This window comes from Camponotus floridanus, unplaced genomic scaffold, assembly GCF_003227725.1.
Source record: "Camponotus floridanus strain SB8 unplaced genomic scaffold, Cflo_v7.5 scaffold47, whole genome shotgun sequence".
NCBI lineage: Eukaryota > Metazoa > Arthropoda > Insecta > Hymenoptera > Formicidae > Camponotus > Camponotus floridanus.
This window is the reverse complement of record NW_020229625.1, coordinates 1,441,517-1,462,831: the sequence shown is the minus strand read 5'-3', so window position 1 is coordinate 1,462,831 and position 21,315 is coordinate 1,441,517. Positions and strand designations below refer to the sequence as shown.

General features: G+C 28.2%; 1 protein-coding gene across 1 annotated transcript; it reads right to left on the bottom strand.

Annotated features, from left to right (window-relative positions):
• Nucleotides 1-305: 305 nt before the first annotated feature.
• On the bottom strand, nucleotides 306-20,903 carry LOC105248394 (DNA-binding protein RFX7). Its single transcript, XM_011253153.3, has 7 exons — nucleotides 20,054-20,903; nucleotides 12,836-13,090; nucleotides 10,685-10,877; nucleotides 5,537-5,750; nucleotides 5,265-5,407; nucleotides 3,066-4,463; nucleotides 306-1,542 (listed from the first exon to the last, which is right to left on the bottom strand). The coding sequence occupies exons 1-7, from the start codon at nucleotides 20,425-20,427 to the stop codon at nucleotides 442-444; spliced, it is 3,678 nt and encodes a 1,225-aa protein (XP_011251455.1). The 5' UTR covers nucleotides 20,428-20,903; the 3' UTR covers nucleotides 306-441.
• Between the last annotated feature and the right edge of the window lie 412 nt (nucleotides 20,904-21,315).

Below are 21,315 nucleotides of genomic sequence, written 5' to 3'. Positions count from 1 at the left end.
TTTCAAAATTTCAGAAAATTCGACCAATTTTCAATACTATTTTTATTGCAATAAAGATTAAACAGTCGTCGATACAGCCTGCATAGTAAATTGCATGTTAAAATATAATTTACTATAAGCTGAAATAATTTCTTCTATAAAGAATCTATATACATAAAAATTTGTAGTAAAAAATAATTAAAATATTTATAACTGTCATATGGTTAAATTACATATCGCAGTAGATACAGAAAATTCGAAGTATCCTACTACTTAAAATTGAATAATATCTTAATTATTTACTAAAATTTACTTATACACCTTGCTTGATAATCTTTTCTCATTTATTCTAAAATGGTCTATAAAGTAATACGACTGAGAACCACCGGACTTAAACAGTCTATAGTTTATTACACTTCTCCCTGTGCAAATGCAAAATTACGATAGATGAAAAAAATAGTTTTAGCGATTAGGCTCCGTGACTTCGTTGAACAGTGGTGTCAACGAATCCATATCTTGCAGGCCGTCGAAATTACCGAGCGGATCTAGATCATCCGTCTCTGTGTCCGTTTCTCCAAGAAAATTAGCCTCCAAAAAGTCAGCAACATTTCTGCACAGATTATTGGAAGAAGTGGTTGCGGCAGTGTCGACATCAGTGCCGGCAGTGGCGCCGGTAACAGTAGCAACGGCAACATTTATTGTGTCGTTCTGTAAACTGAGAGAATTAAGAATGGGACTGGAAAGTATCGGCTCGCCTGGATCCTGATACACCTCTTGGGATTGTACCGTATGCAAAGGCGTTGATGGATACGACCTAGAACCATTACTGTCTTCGATATATGATGGCGTATATACTGACACTGGTACCGGCAATGGCGTATTAGGATACGAACGTGATTGAATTATTTTCTGTAATGCACCAGCGTCACTGAGGATACTTGATGGATCTAACATATCTTCTTCCGATAAATTTAGATTCGTATTCGGTAAAGCAAGATTGATCGCGTTGTTCAATGTCTCTTCTGTAGTCTGTTCTGGGGACATCTGTAAATTCGACTGGCCTTCTTCGTCCAAAATTGTAAGAATGTTATTAATGTTTTCGGATGTGATTCCTTTGTCTGTCATTAAAAATTGTTGCTCGTCTGACATAAAGTTTGTGTCATCCAATAAGTACGTACTTTCTTGTCCGATGGAGGGACCGAAATCGTTATATTCGCTCGGTACTGGAGTAGGCGCAACAGAACTGCTCGTTGACGGATTAAAGTTTTGACTTTGCACAGTCGATAGGCTATGTTGAGTCGAAATTGGAGATATTACGGATTGTACGGGATTCACCATCCTATGCAATGGTACCGATTGTGATCTGTAGAATAATTGTTCACTACTCAAATGTCTACCAGCATGAAGAAGTTCTGTGATCTCCTGATCAGGCGGGGCTGGCTGGCCTTTTTGATATACATTCTTGATCTCTTGCAAATTCTCTTGGCTCGGATAATTGATTAGTAATTGTTTCTGCGGTGTTAGATCCAAAAATGCGGCGCACGGCGATTCCTTTAGGGCGACCTGCATCGGAAAATATTTTTTATAGATGTTTATTTTATTTGTATGCTTTTATTTGATTATATATATTTTATGATTTATATATATAAATTACACATATTTCTAATCTTTGCTTCTTTTATGCCAGAAGAAAAAATTATTTTATGTTCATTGAAAGGCATGTGTGCAGAACATGTCCAAAAAATTTGAAAATAAATAAAACATAGTTTTAGACTGTAAATCTTGATTTTTTAATGTTTTCTTGATCTATTTCATACAGAACTAGAGAAGTATTATAAAAATATTCGAGATGTATGTATTATATATATAATTTGACCTATAGAAATAAATTCTCTTTTTCTTTGAGCTATAAAGGATATTATTGGGTTTTGTAAGCATGTTTCTGAATTATTCTTATTATTTTACATAAATTATATAAATAAAAATATTCCATAAAATATTCATTTTTCAGTTATTTTTTACCTTAATATTTTTATACATAATAAGAGAAATCAATTGGTGTAAAGAAAATACTAATGTTTTTAAGAAAAAATATGTAACTATTCATTGCAAATATACGTTTCAACACATAAAAAATTATGTCAAATATCTTGTAAACTATTCAATTTTCGACCATCCTATTCTTATAATTTGTTACAATGAATCAATGTTATCTCAAAATTCAGATGATTTCATTTGAACTAAGTTCATTTAACACTAGGTTGATCTTTATGACATTGAAAAATAATTTTAATAAAAATTCAAAATTATGAACCTTTTTCTTTCTCTTCAATACCATATAAAATTTTGTCTGAAATATTTTTCGTGCAATGTCAAGTTTAAAAAGTATACACAGATATTTCCATTCAAATAGGAACTTTATGTGTCTATATACACATATGCACATACAATCTTATAGATTATCTAATAATATTAATTTACATATATGCAAATATTTAAATAAGATAATAATCATATTGCATACAAAAAGGATGAAATTTTATAATTTTCAATTTTTCCTATTTTCACAATTTTCACAATTTTTTGATATCATTATTTTTCTAGAACAAATTTTTTAAACAATATAATTTGTTTGACACATAAATTTAACACTTTTTTTAAATATTAATCTTTAACTTAAATATCTCAAAAGTCATTATTGTAGAAACAGCTTCCAATATATTTTTTTGATATAATTATAAAAAAGACTTAGATCTACCATCAAATATTTATATTTTTATTTTATTCAAACTAAAAAAAAATCTCCCTATCAACAATTTTTCCCATATTCATTCTTTATACTTATTTCAATATATATACACACAATGAAAATTAACATTTATTTTATATAATATTCTCATTTTACACACACATGCGTCACGAAAGAATAAATATAAAATAATATAGTTGAGTTGCGCTCTTAAATATATAAATAAAGATATAAATAATATTAAAAGCAAGATAAAAATATGAAAAATGAAGACATAAAAAAACAAATATCTGACTGTAATAATTGAGCTTATTTGCATTGTTTTCTGTAATCTCACCTCCGATGAATTGGTCGTTGCAATTGTCAGCATCTGTCGCGTGGGTTCCGCTCCAGTAGATGTTGGTACGATAAAGGTGTCTGTCGTCTTGATAGTATACGGCACACTACAAGAAATGGAGCGGGAGAGAGTCTTTTGGTTGCGCGTTCTAGAACTACCAGCTTGCAAATTACTGCGTGATCTTGGCACTGGGGTATTACGCGGTGATACGAATGGACTGGCATTCGCTGAATTTGATTTGGATGCCCGACCATTAATCGGAGAATGCGGGCCGGGCGAGATTGGGGTGAAGTTAAATATCCTGCGTCGCGTATTTGGACTCTGTGGTACAGTATTGGTTACGTTTAGTGTTGCTGCCTCCTGAGCATGTTCGACGACATTCGTTTCGAAACTAACACGACGACGAGTATTGCTTGAATTATGATTTAGCAGAGTCGAGAGGATGAGATTGTTGTGTTTCTGCGAGCAATCCCGTTTTTCCGTGGCAACGCTTTGCCGAACGACAGTTGCAGGCGCTAGATCAGCGGTAATAGTGGATGCCTTTAAGTTCTCCTGTAATATTAATCGCAATTGTGATACCTTATCGGATCGAGAAATCTGTTCGGCATCAGAACCAATGACGCTGGTTTCTACATCAGAGCTAGACGAGTTGCTCTGTTGGAAGTACTGCAGTAATTCCTCCTCTTGCTCCTGCGAATTGTTTCCGCCATTTAAATAATCGTCCAATGCATCCGTATCGATGTCTCGAGCCTTTTCATCTTTCAAGAGGCGGATCTGATCCTTCGTGAGAAGTCCTGAGGATGTTTCCATTGCACTGGTGGCGGAACAACTCGACGAATCAATATCACAGTTTTTAGCAAGCTGACTGTCCGCGGCTTCGACCGCTTTGCATTTGATAGATTTTGAATTGCTAGCTAGTATCACTGATATCTTACCGGCACGTTGGATAGACGCTAGCTTAGGTAACAAGACGTTGGAATGCTTTGAATTTTCTTCTGCAAGTTTCGTCTGTTTCTCGGGGCTGGACTCCTGTTGTGTTACAATTGGATTATTGGCACGTTTCCTGGAATTTTTACTTTTGATATCGCGTTGCACACTCATTATTCTAGGATTGCTATTATTCTGTCTATCTTCACGCGATACTACTAGATTATCACAGTTAGATTCTTCGGAAACATTGCAGGACTGTTGCTGCTGCTGGTGCTGCTGTTGATTGCAGGTTTTTGATACCCTTTTTTGCCGGTTGTAGACTACAGTAGACAAATTTAATTTTGTCAGTGAATTTTGTGCGCTCACTGTTGTCGCTGCTGTGTTTGTACCTTGAGGTGATTGGTTAGATTTGACTTTTTTGTATCCTTTACTAATATTTCCTTTATTTTCGATGACTTTTTCTTTATTCTAGAAAAAAAAAAGAATTATTCTGAATATGTAATTATATTCTCTCAATTAATCATTAGTTAAATTAAAAATATTTCATATTTTAGCCCTTTTAATCTCATACTAGAAAGAATTTTTGAAATTAAATATCTTGAAAATAAATAAATAAAAATTTGCATTGTATATTTTTCTAATTTCTTTATACAAAGTAATTCACATAAAATGTTACAAAGTGTTTTTTTTAACTTGACATGATACAAAAAATGCTTTAAATAAAATTCATAGGATTTTGAGAGAAAAAAGTTAAAAATTTTAAATTTTAACTAAAATCATTTTTGAAGATCTAGTTTTTTAAAATGGAATCGTTCCAATTTTTTTATATAAATTGATGTCTCACATTTGACATAAAAAGTTATAAAAACAGAAAGGCCAAAAATAGTTTACGAGATATTTTATATTTTATTTCAACATAATTTTATATAAACTATGAGAGAGAAAGAAAGGGAAAGAGGAGGGGGAAGAAAAAGAAATATCTTGTAAAATATTAAATTTATGGCTAACCTATCTTAACTTTTACACCAAATATTGTGAGGAATCACATGATCTCGAAAAATGATCTTAATTAAATTTCAAAATGATCCATTTTTTCTCTTAAAATCATATAAATTTTATCTAAATCATTTCTTGTGCGATGTCAAATTTTGAAGAAAGACTCTTATAACATTTCATATAAAACTCTGTATATCTAAAAAATAAAAAACAAAAAAATAAAGGTTATTTGCATTTCTTTTTTCATATAAGCTCTTTGGAAATAGTATATACCTGTATGATAGTGTCGAGATGACGACGTTTCTGATCTTTTATATGCTCCCGTTGTTGAAGCTTACGTTGCAACTGTAATTGAGCCTCTCGCAATTTAGCAGGTTTGACATTCAGAGGCATTGTTGGTAAATCCGAAATTTCTTCTAATAATAAATAATTTAACAATTAATTTAATAATTAAGAATTTTCAAAATGAGTTATTAAAATGCAAAGTAGTTTACGAGAAATTTATTTTATTAAACTAATATTTGAGAAATTCCAAATGTACTCACGTTTATCAGATAAAGGATCACGGTCTTCTGAAGTGGATAAAATACATACAGCAGCCAGAGATCGAGTATCAACACGAAAATTATCAACAAGATGCCGCGCTAAGGCACTCAAATTTGGAAATTTCAAGCCTAATACACTCTCTGCCCATTCTCTTATCAATGTAGATGCAGCGCCTAACATTTCCTCAGTAATGTTTTCCTCTGAATGCTCTCCCTAAATTTAATAATAATTAAATAATAATTAAATTATATATATACAGAGTGTTCCATTTTAATGTCCCATTCCAAATAACTTTCTTATTTTTAATTTTAGAAAAAGATGTTTCAGACAAAAGTTGTATGGTTTCTAGGGGGACATAAGATGGTGCCATTAGTTGACCTTGAAGAGTCACATGAAGGTTACGTGAAGGTCATTTTGAATTTCTTAAATGGAACACCCTATATATTTTTGCATATTCTTGTAGCTTACCTCGAGAGGTTTCCAAAACACTATAAATAAACATTTTTTCATCAAGTACTTTTTGAGTTGTGAGGCTTGAAATCATTTCTTAATTTTACATAAGCTATAAAATATCTTGTAAAATATTCATTTTTCGATTATCTTACCTTAATACTTTTATGTACAAAATAATGAGCAGAAATCAATTGGTGTAAAGAAAACATACAGTTGTTTTTAAGAAAAAATATGGAATTGTTAATTTCTTAAAAACAACTGTATGTTTTCTTCACACCAATCGATTTCTGTCATTATTTTGTACATGAAAGTATTAAGGTAAGATAATCGAAAAATGAATATTTTACAAGATATTTTATGGTTTATGTAGAATTAAGAAATGATTTCAATCCTCATAACTCCAAAAGTACTTCATGGAAAAATAATTTATTATAGTGTTTTGGAAAACTCTCGAGATAAGCTACAAGAGTATGCAAAAATATATAGGGTGTTCCATTTAAGAAATTCAAAATGACTTTCACATAAAGTTGTTTTAGACAAAAATTGTATGGCTTGAAGGGAGACATAAGATGGTGCCATTAATTTGACCTTGAAGAGTCACCTGAAGATTACGTGAAGTTCACCTCCAACTTTTTAAATGGGACATCCTATATACTTTTCCATATTCTTCTAGCTTATCTCGAGAGCTTTTCAAAACACTATAATAAATTATTTTTCCATGAAGTACTTTTCGAGTTATGAGGCTTAAAATAATATATTAATTTTACATAAACCATAAAATATCTAGTAAAATTGTTTTAAAAAAAAAATATGTAATTGTTAATTGCAAATTACATATTTTTTTCTTAAAAACAACTATGTGTTTTCTTTACACCAATTGATTTCTTTCATTATTTTGTACATAAAAGTATTAAGGTAAGATAATCGAAAAATGAATATTTTACAAGATATTTTACGGTTTATGTAAAATTAAGAAATGATTTCAAGCCTCATAACTCGACAAGTACTCAATGAAGAAATACTTTATTATAGTGTTTTGGAAAGCTTTCGAGATAAGCTACACGAATATGTAATAAAAAATAGGGAGTTCCATTTAAGAAATTGAAGGTTACCTTTACGTCATCTTCAAATGACTCTCCAAGGTCAAATCATTGCCACTATCTGATGGCCCCCTTCAAGCCATACAACTTTTATCTGAAACATTTTTTTGATTTTTCATTATTTTCCGAAATATTTGAGTGGATCACTTAAAATGGCCCACCCTGTATATATATATATATATATATATATATATATATATATATAAATAATTTATTATCGATTACACGATTTAAAAAGTAGTTCACACACATCATCATTACCAATTTCAAAAAATAATAAAAATTATTATTACTAGAAAAGAAATGAGTTATCTTTTTTAATTTGCAAAGTCAAATTATAAAATATACACATATGTAAAATTTACATTTGTTAAACATATTTTTTATATTTTACATTGCTTATATTACGACAAACTGATATATATATATATATATATATATATATATATATATATATATAATTTCAAAATATCTATATTACTATCAATATAAATATATATTAATTTTGATAATTATAAATTTTAATAAGCTTTAAAAAAATTGTATTTCAAAAATATTACATTTTTGGTTAAGATTTTCAAATGCTAAAATATAAGTGTAAATAAAAAAAAGTTTTTATTTAATTTTTTCTTTTAATATAGCCAAAATTACTTTTAATTTTAAAATCTAACTTGATATGCTAATTTATGAATAAAATTTGTTTTTAACATGCAAAAATTTAGAAGAATTACATGTGTGATCTAAAATAAAAGTTTTATTATATAAGTTAAACATATATATAACAAGACAGTTAAATTTTTTATTTTAAGTATTTTATTTAAATTATACTATAATATAATCATATTGAATTATGAATTAAGATTGAGAAATTGTATAATTTTTTTTCGCCAAACAAATACAAATTGATACAAATTGATAAAATATTTTGTCCTTTGTATCAATTCATACCATTACATCAGCCAAACATTAATAATGGATAGTAAAAAAAAATTGCGACGTATATAGAGTGTATCATAATTTGCACCCACGAATTACAAAAAATGAGTTAAGAAGTCCTTAAACAATTTTTTGTGTGTGAAAGAAATGAAAAAGAAATTATTAAATATCGTAGCATGCAAATTCACGAATGTATGCATATATACAGCACAACTGTGTAAGAAAAGAATTTATTAATTTCATTTTTTTGGCAATTTATAATTCAATATTGTATTGTGAAGCAAAATCTTAACTTATATAATTTTTAAAGAAAATATAAAAACAATTGAAAGAATATATATTTCTCTCTTTCTTTTTCTTTTACTCGTATACATATATATATATATATATATATATATATATATATATATGTATATATATATATATATGTAGAATAATTATAATATATAAATGATCATTACTATAATAAAATAAATATAGTGTTTCACTTAAAGTGTATAACAGATAAATTAAAAAAAATGTATAAGAAATAGAAAGTGTAATCAAAACATTCCCATTTTAACAATCAAATTCAGAATTAATTTTATGGCAGAAGTTTATTATATATAGATTACGAATATATAAGTTTCAACGTAGTCTTTTATTGCTTTGAAAATAAACCCAGAAGAGTTTCAAAATCAATAGATAATAAAATTTGAAAAAAATTAAATAAAAAATAATAATTAAAATTTATTAACCTTTAGACTGCCAGAAAAGCCACTTTTGTGGCTCTTGAGTTTACTAATAAATTAATGATATTTTAAATACTAAATGTTTTTATTAAATATACATGTGTATATGTAGCCCACGTTGCTCACGCAATGCATGGCTAATTTTCTGTTTGCACCGCCGGAATATACCCTTCTTCGCGACATGGCGACTTCTTCTATATTAAAAACAAAACAAATAATGAAAAACCCAAAAGTCTAAAAGGAGCTACAAATTTTTTATGTCCACATCGTTAGCTCTGGATAATGTTAAAGGAAAATTTTCTTCATGAGTCCATGTGTTTATATTCATTCATGTTATCAATATTGCTATTAGATGCTCGAAATTTTATTTTTTCTATAATTTTATAAATTTATGCTTAGAATTGGAATCAGCGATATCGAAAACCCCTAAATATACCATTTTTGAGAAAATAAAATTTTTTTACATTTGATCGTCTGTTCCCTGCTGAGAAAGCCACTTTTGTGACTCTGAAAAAATCTCGAAATTCTGCATAATGTATATGTTATTAAAATAGAAAAATTTTTAGAAAAAAGTCACTATTTTAAAAATACAGTCGAGTTAAAAAATAAAATGCTATATATAGAAATTTTTATTTTTTTAATTGCTATTAATTTTATGAGTTTTATTAGAAAATTTTCATTTGGAATTATAAAATCATAGTCATATTTGTGATTTACTTGTAATAAAAGTTTTAATTTTATCATAAAATTGATAGCGAATTCGATTGCTAAAGAAATGGAGAACATCGTTTCTGTGGCAACTTAGTTACATTCATTTTAAATATTTTTTTTAAATCAAAAAATAAAAAATTTATTAACGAATAAAATTAAGCAAAAATTTTTTACGTATTACTCGTGCACGGATGATTTTGTTTTAAAGGATTTCTTAAAAACTTTTTATTATAAATATACAGGATGTCCCAAAAGTAACAGACCGGTCGAATATTTCATAAACTATGCATTTTAGGCAGAAGTGTTTCAGACGAAAGTTATATATATAACTTATATATGGCTTGAAGGGGGCCATCAGATAGTGGCAATGATTTGACCTTGGAGAGTCATTTGAAGGTGACGTAAAGATCACCTTCAATTTCTTAAATAGAACCCCCTATTTTTTATTACATATTCGTGTAGCTTATCTCGAGGGCTTTCCAAAACACTATAATAAAGTATTTCTTCATTGAGTACTTTTCGAGTTATGAGGCTTAAAATCATTTCATATTTTGCATAAACCATAAAATATCTAGTAAAATATTCATTTTTCGATTATCTTACCTTAATACTTTTATGTACAAAATAATGAGAGGAATCAATTGGTGTAAAGAAAACACATAGTTGTTTTAAAAAAAAATATGTAATTGTTAATTGCAAATTACATATTTTTTTCTTAAAAACAACTATGTTTTTTCTTTACACCAATTGATTTCTCTCATTATTTTGTACATAAAAGTATTAAAGTAAGATAATCGAAAAATGAATATTTTACAAGATATTTTACGGTTTATGTAAAATTAAGAAATGATTTCAAGCCTCATTCAATTCGGAAAGTACTTAATGAAAACTAACTTAATTATAGTGCTTTGGAAAGCTCTCGACGTGAGCCAGAATATTTAATAAAAAATAGGGAGTTCCATTTAAGAAATTGACGGTGATCTTCACGTGACTTTCAAATGACTCTCCCATGTCAAATCATTGCCACTATCTGATGGCCCCCTTCAAGCCATACAACTTTTGTCTGAAACATTTCTTTCTGAAGTGCATAGTTTATGAAATATTCGACCGATCCGGGACATTTGGGACACCCTGTATGTATGTGTGTGTGTATGTGTGTGCGCGCGCACACACATGTATGTCTATATATATATAAATGCTCATATATGCTGCTCACAGTTTGAGGGCCAGATATCTTTGGCAGTGTCGGAGGATCCAATTTAATTCGTTTACGCATACCCGCGTAGCAATAGCGAGAATTTCCCCGTGTGCCCAGTCTGCGAGGACGTACTCGTGGATATACCTGTTTCATGACTTTTCCAAAATCAGCTGTCGATAATGGTTTCATAGAATTTCTTATGCAATAGATGCTGAAAATAGGCATCAAATGTAACTTCTTCAAGAAATGATTTTTTGTAATGTCTATTTATTACAGTAAATAATTATTGTATCAGAAATAATATTTGTGAAATTTTCGTTTATATAAATAACACAGTCTTCCATTTCTTTAAAATTTTTCAATTTTATATTTTTCAATCTTTTATTTTTCATTTTTTATTCCCCCAATTTTTCAATTATACATTTTTAATATAAAAATTAGAAAAAGAATATAAAAATTATAAAAATAAAATATAAAGAAGTTATACGCGTGTGTGTGTGTGTACACACACACAAAGAATCATAAAGTTCGTGAAAAAGTAAAAAAATTATTTTTCTGGACTGCTAATTTTTAGAGATAGAGAGAAGGATTTAAAGTTAGTCAATCATAGAATACATTTAATTGTCTATTTGTGAATCGTATGTGCATCATTAATATTAGTGTACATGCAACTCACAGCGATTGTCTAAATGTAATCTATGGTCTGGTCTTAAACCTTTATTATTATCTATTACTGTTTGAAATAAAAATTTGCAAATAATATTTTCACTTAATTTTACGAAAATTTTTCTGTTATAATATTTTTAGTTGAAAATTTAGAGATCTATTTATATCTTTCCACGTACTTATTTCTCACTACGTATTCGCTATTTGATGGATAAGAGAACATCTTATAATGAGCACAGTTTTTTTCTAACGTGAATTTCGAACGTGTTTTTATTTTTTCAAATAGAACCATCTATTTTTTTTAGACGTGTAGTTCATTCCGAGACAAGTTTATTGTGAGTTATGATATAAATCCTCCAACGTCATTCAATCTATCTTTGATGAACGATTAAAAGACATTTTTAGAATACTTATTTTGAATAGCGAATGAGGTTTTCGAAAAATAATTGTGTGGAAAAGTTAAAGGAACATTCTGTGTATATACAGAGTGTCCCAAAAGTCCCGGACCGGTCGAATATTTCATAAACAATGTACTTTAGAAAGAAATGTTTCAAACAAAAGTTAATTGTTAATTGCAAATTACATATTTTTTTTTAAAACAACTATGTGTTTTCTTTACACCAATTGATTCCTCTCATTATTTTGTACATAAAAGTATTAAGGTAAGATAATCGAAAAATGAATATTTTATTAGATATTTTATGGTTTATGCCAAATTAAAAAAATGATTTCAAGCCTCATAACTCGAAAAGTACTCAATTAAGAAATACTTTATTATAGTGTTTTGGAAAGCTCTCGAGATAAGCTACACGAATATATAATAAAAAATGGAGGGTTCCATTTAAGAAATTGACGGTGATCTTCACGTGACTTTCAAATGACTCTCCCATGTCAAATCATTGCCACTATCTGATGGTCCCCTTCAAACCATACAACTTTTGTTTGAAACATTTCTTTCTAAAGTATATAGTTTATGAAATATTCGACCGATCCGGGACTTTTGGGACACTCTGTATAAACAGAATATATTAAAAATCGGGAGGCGATTTCTTACGCAAAAATATAAAATAGAATCTTACATAAGATTTCCTTTTTAAAAAAGAAAATTAACTGTGAAAAAATACATCGAATATGTATGCATTTTTAATTGATAATCTATGCTAGCTATGGATTTTACTATATATAATTATTTCTGTTTATAATTATAAATAATTATAAATAATTATAAACGATTTACTTCTATTTCTTTAACTCAAACAATATTAATATTATTATAATTTTGTGTATGACAAAAAAAGAGCAATATTTTCATGCAATGAAATAAATGCATCATTGAAACTTGTTGCATTACTTTGACCGAAAAATTATTTTTAAGAAATAAAACTTTGTATAAAAAAATTTGATTCTATATTTTTCACTTATGTTATTTATGTAATCATATTCTTTTCATTTATACTATTTCTGATACATCTTATATATCATATACACACATACACAACTTACTTGTATTCATCATAGACTTCTTGCTTCGGTAAAGATACATCTGGATCTTCTTCTAAGTGTGTTTTAATCCACATAATAGTTTGATGAATTTCATAACGATTTCCTAATGGATTCAATGGTTGCCTCAGTGGATCAATGGTCCCACCTGGATTTGTCAGTAGTAACGGAAGTTTCAGGTACAACAATAACTTCTCCTCTAATTTAAGTCGTTCCACTTGCGAGAAGATCTCGTCCACACATGCTCTAGATTCTTCGCTATAATTTAAAAAATTGATATTAACATTTTTCTTATCAAAAGCAAAAGAGTTAAACTTTTAAAATTAATAAATAATTATTGCAAAATATATAAAATATGCACAAAAGTTATCATTTAAACAGTGTTTGCTGGTATCTAGATAAAATTATCTAGATAATCATCTAGACAAAGAAATAGATCATCTTTATCTTTAATTAGATGAAGAAATACAAAGTATCTTTATCTTTATCTTAGATGAAAAATAGATGTCATCTTATCTAAAAATTGTCTAAGATGACGTTTTCATCATGCAAAAAAGTTTTCCAAAAATCTAAAGCAAGCTTCTAAAAATCTATCTAAAATGTCTAAAATATATTTTTTATAATATTATTATTAATATATTATTTTTATATTATTAATATATTATAAATATATTATAAATATAAATTAATAAATAAATATTTATCATATCATTTATATATCTTTTTGCTATTATTTAAATATTCTTTAGGAAAAGAGAAAAAATATGTGTTTATGGTTTTAATATCCCATTTATAATCTGCGTCACATTTTTTACAAATATTTATAGTCTTCTAAAATAAACAAAAATATTTAAATAATTATCTAGATTATCGCAATAATTATCTCATCTTTCATTTAGATTAAGTAAAAGCAAAATCATCTTTATCTCATCTAAGATAAATTTACGGATTTTTATCTTTATCTTTATCTAGATAATTTTGAAATTATCTACAGCAAACACTGCATTTAAATATGTAATACATAGAGAAAAATATCATTCTACTGCCAGAAAAGCAATTACTCAGTTTATTTTTCTTTTTTTAAGTAACAGTTTTCTTTAACAAAGAATATATTCTTGATAATAGTTTTAAAATATACTCATCACAAGTGTTAGAAAATCTCATTATCATGTACTCAAAAGAAGAATTTATTTTCTCTTCAAGAATATTGTATAAGTATTAGATAGAGTATTGTATAAAGTAGTATCGAAGAAAAATCAAACTTACTTTACGCCAATTTTATGTAAGCAAACCAAATTTTTGTTTTAATTTAATTTAATATTTTTGATTAAAATACTGTACTTACTAAAATTCAGAATATATTCAATTAAATTTAATACTTGTGATAAATTTATGATATATTTGCGGATATACAAACTTATGACATACTTAAAATAAATAATATTTACTCGAATACAGTATACATTTTTCTCTGTGTATAATCATATGTAATTTGCTACATTATTAATATTAATATAATATATAAAGATATATAAAGATATATAATAAAATAGAAAAAGTAATATATACAGGATGTTATGAGAGGATATTTGAAAAGATTCCATAAAAATAATTCAAAAGAAAGAGACATAATTAAGAATTTAGAATTAAATATAAAGTTTTGTGAATATGTAAAATATTGTTTTCGAGAGAAAATTGACATTAAAATTAAAAACTTAATAACATATTTGCATATTTTCATTTTTAGGCATAATTTCTAATAATGATAAATAAAAGTAAGTTGTTTATATATACAGGGTGTCCCAAAAGTCCCGGGCCGGTCGAATATTTCATAAACTATGCACTTTAGAAAGAAATGTTTCAGACAAAAGTTGTATGGCTTGAAGGGGACCATCAGATAGTGGCAATGATTTCACATGGGAGAGTCATTTGAAAGTCACGTGAAGATCACCGTCAATTTCTTAAATGGAACTCCCTATTTTTTATTACATATTCGTGTAGCTTATCTCGAAAGCTTTCCAAAACACTATAATAAAGTATTTCTTCATTGAGTACTTGTCGAGTTATGAGGCTTGAAATCATTTCTTAATTTTACATAAACCGTAAAATATCTTGTAAAATATTCATTTTTCGATTATCTTACCTTAATACTTTTATGTACAAAATAATGAGAAAAATCAATTGGTGTAAAGAAAACATACAGTTTTTTTTAAGAAAAAATATGTAATTTGCAATTAATAATTCCATAGAAACCATACAACTTTTGCCTGAAATATCTTTTTCTAAAATTAAAAATAAGAAAGTTATTTGGGGTGGGACATTAAAATGGGACACCCTGTATGTGTGTGTGTACACACAAACACACACACACACACAAATTATTATATAACATTTATATAATATACAGGGTGTAACTGAAAAAGCGCCTACGGAGCAAATAACGTTATGCCTGATTAAAAACTTTTCGACTCGATTTTTAATGAGGAATAACACTATTTGCTCCGTAAGCACTTTTTCAGTTACAGCCTGTATATATATATATATATATAGGGTGTATATACCTAACCCTTTACACACATACACACACACAAACCAAAACTAAAAAGGTCCTCCTAATATCAACTTCTAAATCGAGAATTTCAAATCTAATTTTTCTATTTTTAGCAGAATCATATAAATTTATTTCTTGCGACATACATACATCGTTTTTTTAAATGCGATTATTTCATATAAGGTGGATTATTAAAATACATCAAAAATTTCTCTTTTTGTTATTCTACATTAATAAATAAACTCGTATGTATTTGTCCTACATTTTGGGCCAAAATGGATTTTTATAATGGATTTCTTATAATGAATGATCAAGTTTTACAGCTATTATTAATTCATGGATCAAAAAAATTTTTCGGCGCATTTTATTAATTCACATTATCAAGCACGAATGTTCGCATTTAAAAAAGCTTATTTATTTTGATATTTGCAGATAATAATTCATAATTTCTCTTCTGATATCATGAATATTAGTCGATAAAGGATCTGTAACTTTAAAACAATCAAAAGAGAAAATCATATCAATAACGTTTTTCAATCTCGTCGCAAAGTTATTCCATAATATTGAGTATCATTTTTACTCATACTTTTCTACTGATTAAAACTATTTAAAAAATTTTTATTTTATAAATTCTATGTGCATGTGTACAGATCTCTGTAATGACATATCTCAATAATTCCAAAATCCTACCTCATCGCTAATTTCGATGAATAGATAATTTACAATTGTATATTACCGAGATATAAATTATAAAATTAGATAAGATTGATACGTAAGTAATATATCAATCATTAGCTCATGTTAGAAATTGTGAAAAGACATAGTTCAAACTGATAAACGTGACGAATTCTTAACACATAGTGAAAATTTTTATATTGAGATTTTTATTTTTGTTATACGTATAAAAATTATAAAACATCTTTGTTATGTAAAACAAACCCGAACTATCGATTAAAAACTTCATCCGTTCAACCATTATTAAAATTCGATAATCTCAAATATCCTCAACTAGATAGTTTGTATATATACCTGCCTTACCACAACATGTCTACTCAAATTTTGTAAAAAAAAATATTCTGAAAATTTCCTAATCTTCCAGATATTTTTGTTTAAAATTTCAGGTAAAAAAAATATTTTCAAGATCTTTATGATGTAATTTGACAAGATAAATTCTCTTATTGTATGAGAAAACATATAGCCTCCTAAATTTCAAGTGCTATATTTATAAATGTATTCAAAAGACTGAATAATTTTCGTAAAATAAACATTTTTCATACGCATAACACTTTCATTTTTTTTTATATCTCCTAAAATTATAATAAAAAATGCATACTACATATTTAATGTTTTGTTAAGAAATCGAATATATAAAGAGATATATAAAGAGATATATATAAAGAGATGAATTATTATATTATACAGGGTGTTTCAGACCACCAGTACCACCAATTTGAAAACTAGAGAAGTGGTTATTTAAAAAAAGTAAAAACATTTTCTTTATAAATCGGGTGCGCTCTATCGAATAGTAATATTTTCAGCTTCTGGTTCCGGCCGGAAATAGGGGCGATTCAGACCGGAAGTGCATTTTTTTAAAATGGAATTCCCTATTTTTCATTACATATTCTTGTAGCTTATCTCGAGAGTTTTCCAAAACACTATAATAAATTATTTTTCCATGAAGTACTTTTCGAGTTATGAGGCTTGAAATCATTTCTTAATTTTACATAAACCATAAAATATCTTGTAAAATATTCATTTTTCGATTATCTTACCTTAATACTTTTATGTACAAAATAATGACAGAAATCGGTGTACAGAGATTGATGTAAAGAAAACACATAATTGTTTCCGAGAAAAAATATGTAATTGTTAATTGCAAATTACATATTTTTTCTTCGAAACAACTATGTGTTTTCTTTACACCAATTGATTCCTCTCATTATTTTGTACATAAAAGTATTAAGGTAAAATAATCGAAAAATGAATATTTTACAAGATATTTTATGGTTTATATAAAATTAGGAAATGATTTCAAGCCTCATAACTCGAAAAGTACTTCATGGAAAAATAATTTATTATAGTGTTTTGGAAAGCTCTCGAGGTAAGCTACAAGAATATGCAATGAAAAATAGGGGGTTCCATTTAAAAAAATGCACTTCCGGTCTGAATTGCCTATTTCCGATCGGAACCAGAAGTTGAAAATATCACCATTCCATAGCGCACCCGATTTATAAAGAAAATGTTTTTACTTTTTTGAAATAACCACTTCTCTAGTTTTTAAATGGGTGGTACTGGTAGTCTGAAACACCCTGTATATTTATATTTTTAATGTATTCATTTGGCTTGTCCCGACTGTTTACAATATGAAAACGAAATAATCAGAGGGAATTTTTTTGTTAATTGAGTATCAATAAAATACCATGAAAATTTCTTGATTTTTTCAGGTACAAAGAAAATCCTGGTTTTTCCTCCACGTTTTCTATGTTTCTCCAGGAAGTAGACATCCTACTCACTATTGTTGCGTGTAATTTGGCACAAGACTATGTACCATATCTTTTGGTCAAAGTTGATCCATGATATCATGCAAAATTCGTGCATTCAAGTTCGTAATTACATTTACATGCACATCAATCTGGAATTGATTTTCAACAGTCCCACAACACTAATTTTTTATTGTGCAGATTTCATGTTGGATAAAATAATATACTATGAAAATTAAAAGCTAATTAATAATTGGAATAATAATATAGAAAAAAAATGTTAATATTTAATAACATTAAATATTTTTTATTTTATATTTTTATTAGCATTATAAATATTTAATAATTCTATTTTAATAAAATATTAATCAACTATTATAATTAATTCAACTATTTAAAAAAAAGATTATAAAATTATAAATTATTAATTATTATAAACTATCATAAAAAAAAAATTAACTAATTTATATGTAATTATTAAAATTTAGTATTAGCAATCAATCTGTCAAAATCAGTTAATTGCTATATTGTATATATGGAGTACATAATACATAAAAAATAATAAATCAAATATACACAAATCAATATCAGATAACTAGTGAAAATCAATAACGAATCAATTATTATTATGTTTAAACGCGCGAATTCTCTATATGATATCAATAATTTTTAAACTAAAATCCAAATAACTCATTAACTATTGTAATTTCATTTTTATATTAAAATTTTCGATTTTTTTTCTAGTAAGATATTTAAAATATTAAAATATTTAGTAAGTTATATTAAAATATTATACAATAATTATAAAACTTTATATAATTATTTAATGATATATACATCTACATATAATTTTTGATGTCGGAAGTAACGTAAATAAATATTATATAAAAAAATAAAAAAATAGTTTTATTGTAAAATGTAATGTAAAAAAATTATTTTATTTTTTCTGTCTGAGTTGTGTTTTATATGAAACGGACATTCATTATTTTTAATTGAAAAATATTTGCGATTTCTATGTATGTATGTGTATATGTATGCAACAAGCCACATATATATATATATATATATATATATATATATATATATATATGTGGCTTGTTGCATACATATACACATACATACATAGAAATATATATATATATATATATATATATATATAATTAAATATATATATATATATATAATTATATATAATAAACATTTCAGCATTTATAAACAATTTTTAATTGATTCAAATACTCATTCATTATGTGCATTAAAATTTTTCTAATTATATATATTACAAGTAATTTACTCAATATTTTTTAGCTACTAAGGCATTAACGCAAAATATAATTAGATATTTTATTGAACAAAAAAGTACTTGAACATTTTATCAGAAATTGACTACAAAAAAATACATATTGAAACAAAACATTGTTATTATAATGCATGCTAAACTGTGGCAGTAGCTAAATGCATAAATCATGCTTTTGATATATTAGCTTTTTAGTTCATCATTTTTTACATATAGATAAAATATTATGACAATTAAGAGCTGATTAATAAATTGAATATTAACAGCAAATGTTAACATTAGATTTAATAATCTTATTTTAATGAGATAATTAGTCAACTATTTCAATTTATTACAATCAATTCTTAATTGTCATAATATTACCACTTTACTCATACATAAAAAATAACAAACTAAAATTTGTGCAATGAAAATGTATACAGGGTGTCCCAAAACTCATAATCAATCTTTCAAAGACAGATTCCTGGGATGATTTGGAGATGATTTTTCCTCAGCGAAAATGTCAATGAAGGCCATCATTTTTTGCACGTTCCCAATTTTTGTCATCATATATATCTTTGCAATTAAGCCTTAAATTAAAACTCAACTAAAGTAAACTCTATTTAAAATTAATCGAAGAATATGGTTTTGTTAATATTTTATTTCTGCAAAGCTTAGTTTACGAAACACCCCTTATTTCCAATCACTTATAATTCGAAAATTATTAGTGCCTCGACATTTTCGTTGAGGAAAAATCATCTCCAGATGATCCCAGGAATCTGTCTTTGAAAGATTGATTATGACTTTTGGGACACCCTGTATAATGCGAAAAAATGATGAAAAAAGCGTCTTATAATAATAACTGAAATAATTATGCATTTGAAAGTTGTTTAAAATGAAAATTGACTTTTAACCTAATGCCATCCTCTATCATAATGCGAATCTTGTCCTGTTTGGAAGAAGCGCTATGATTAGCCAGTGTCGCGAATTTACTCGCGACGAGGTCTTGCAGTAGATCCCCATCTCCGTGGAAGCCGTTCGTCGCGAACGACCTGCCGGCCGGCGGTTGTCCCTTCTCGACAGCAGCAGCAGAAGCGGCGACGGTGGTGCTGCTAGTAGTTGTGGTGATGACGGTTGCGGAGCAGGAGACTGAGGTGGCGTCACTACTCTCCGCACAAATGTCACCGCGCTCCTTCTTAATCCGCTTACCGTCGAACGTATTCTCCTCATCGGATCTCGCGGGTACCTTGCAGGATGTTTTCGTCCGGTCATGACTGTCAGTACTCATATCGTAGCCTAAAAACTCTTCCTCCAGTCTCGCGCCTCCGTTTCCCACCTCGATCTCAATAACTCACTCGTATGCAAGAATCACGTATCACCTGCCGGTGCACGACCATGGCGAGCTACCATTTTGTTTATCCGATCATCAGCTGAGCTACTCGTTAGCATCCCGGCGCGCCATTGCCATCTTACTTGAAAGCCCTTGCGCGAGGAGGTGACTGTCAAACGACTCGCCGAAGCGCGTACGATATACAGCGTCACGTGAATCTGTCATAACGGCACTGCGCGTGATGGCCACATCGTTAGAAATGTTGGAACCGAAGATGCCGACAAATAAATGCAAACGAAATAAAAGCAATTGACATCCGCTATGATGGGCCTCGCGATCGTCTACTCAGCTATTCGTGCTCCGTTACTCGGTCCGCATCAGAGTTCCTATTCCAGCACCATAGAATATGCAATACTACACATTCGGACGAGTGTGTCGAAAGCTACTGGCCTAATTTACACCGATCGTTTGATACTGCCTAGGCTGCGGTCGGGAAGACGCTTTGGATACGTTGAAACATTTGATTGACCAATCAAGACAGAAGGAGTAAAAATTTCTTTAATCTGATTGGTTAAGGCCGTGTCTACAATAGGTAATTTAAAACATGAGCCTTAAGGTCATTCTACAATGGCCGTAGTGTAAGGTTGTAAGGCGTAAGACTCAAAAAATTGACCAATCACAGTCGAGTATTCTCTTAATGCTTGACTGTGATTGGTCAATTCTTTAAGTTACAGCTTTAATTCATTAATCCTACTGCCATTGTAGACGACGTGTAAGGTTGTAAGGCGTAAGACTCAAGAAATTGACCAATCACAGTCGAGTATTAAGAGAATACTCGACTGTGAT

Coding starts and splice junctions, on each gene's coding strand:
- LOC105248394 (XM_011253153.3), bottom strand. CDS start 20,427: ATGAGTACTGACAGTCATGACCGGACGAAAACATCCTGCAAGGTACCC. Junction 13,091..20,053: donor ATGATAGAGGATGGCATTAG/GTTAAAAGTCAA, acceptor TTTAAATTATAG/CGAAGAATCTAGAGCATGTG. Junction 1,543..3,065: donor CAACGACCAATTCATCGGAG/GTGAGATTACAG, acceptor TTTCCGATGCAG/GTCGCCCTAAAGGAATCGCC.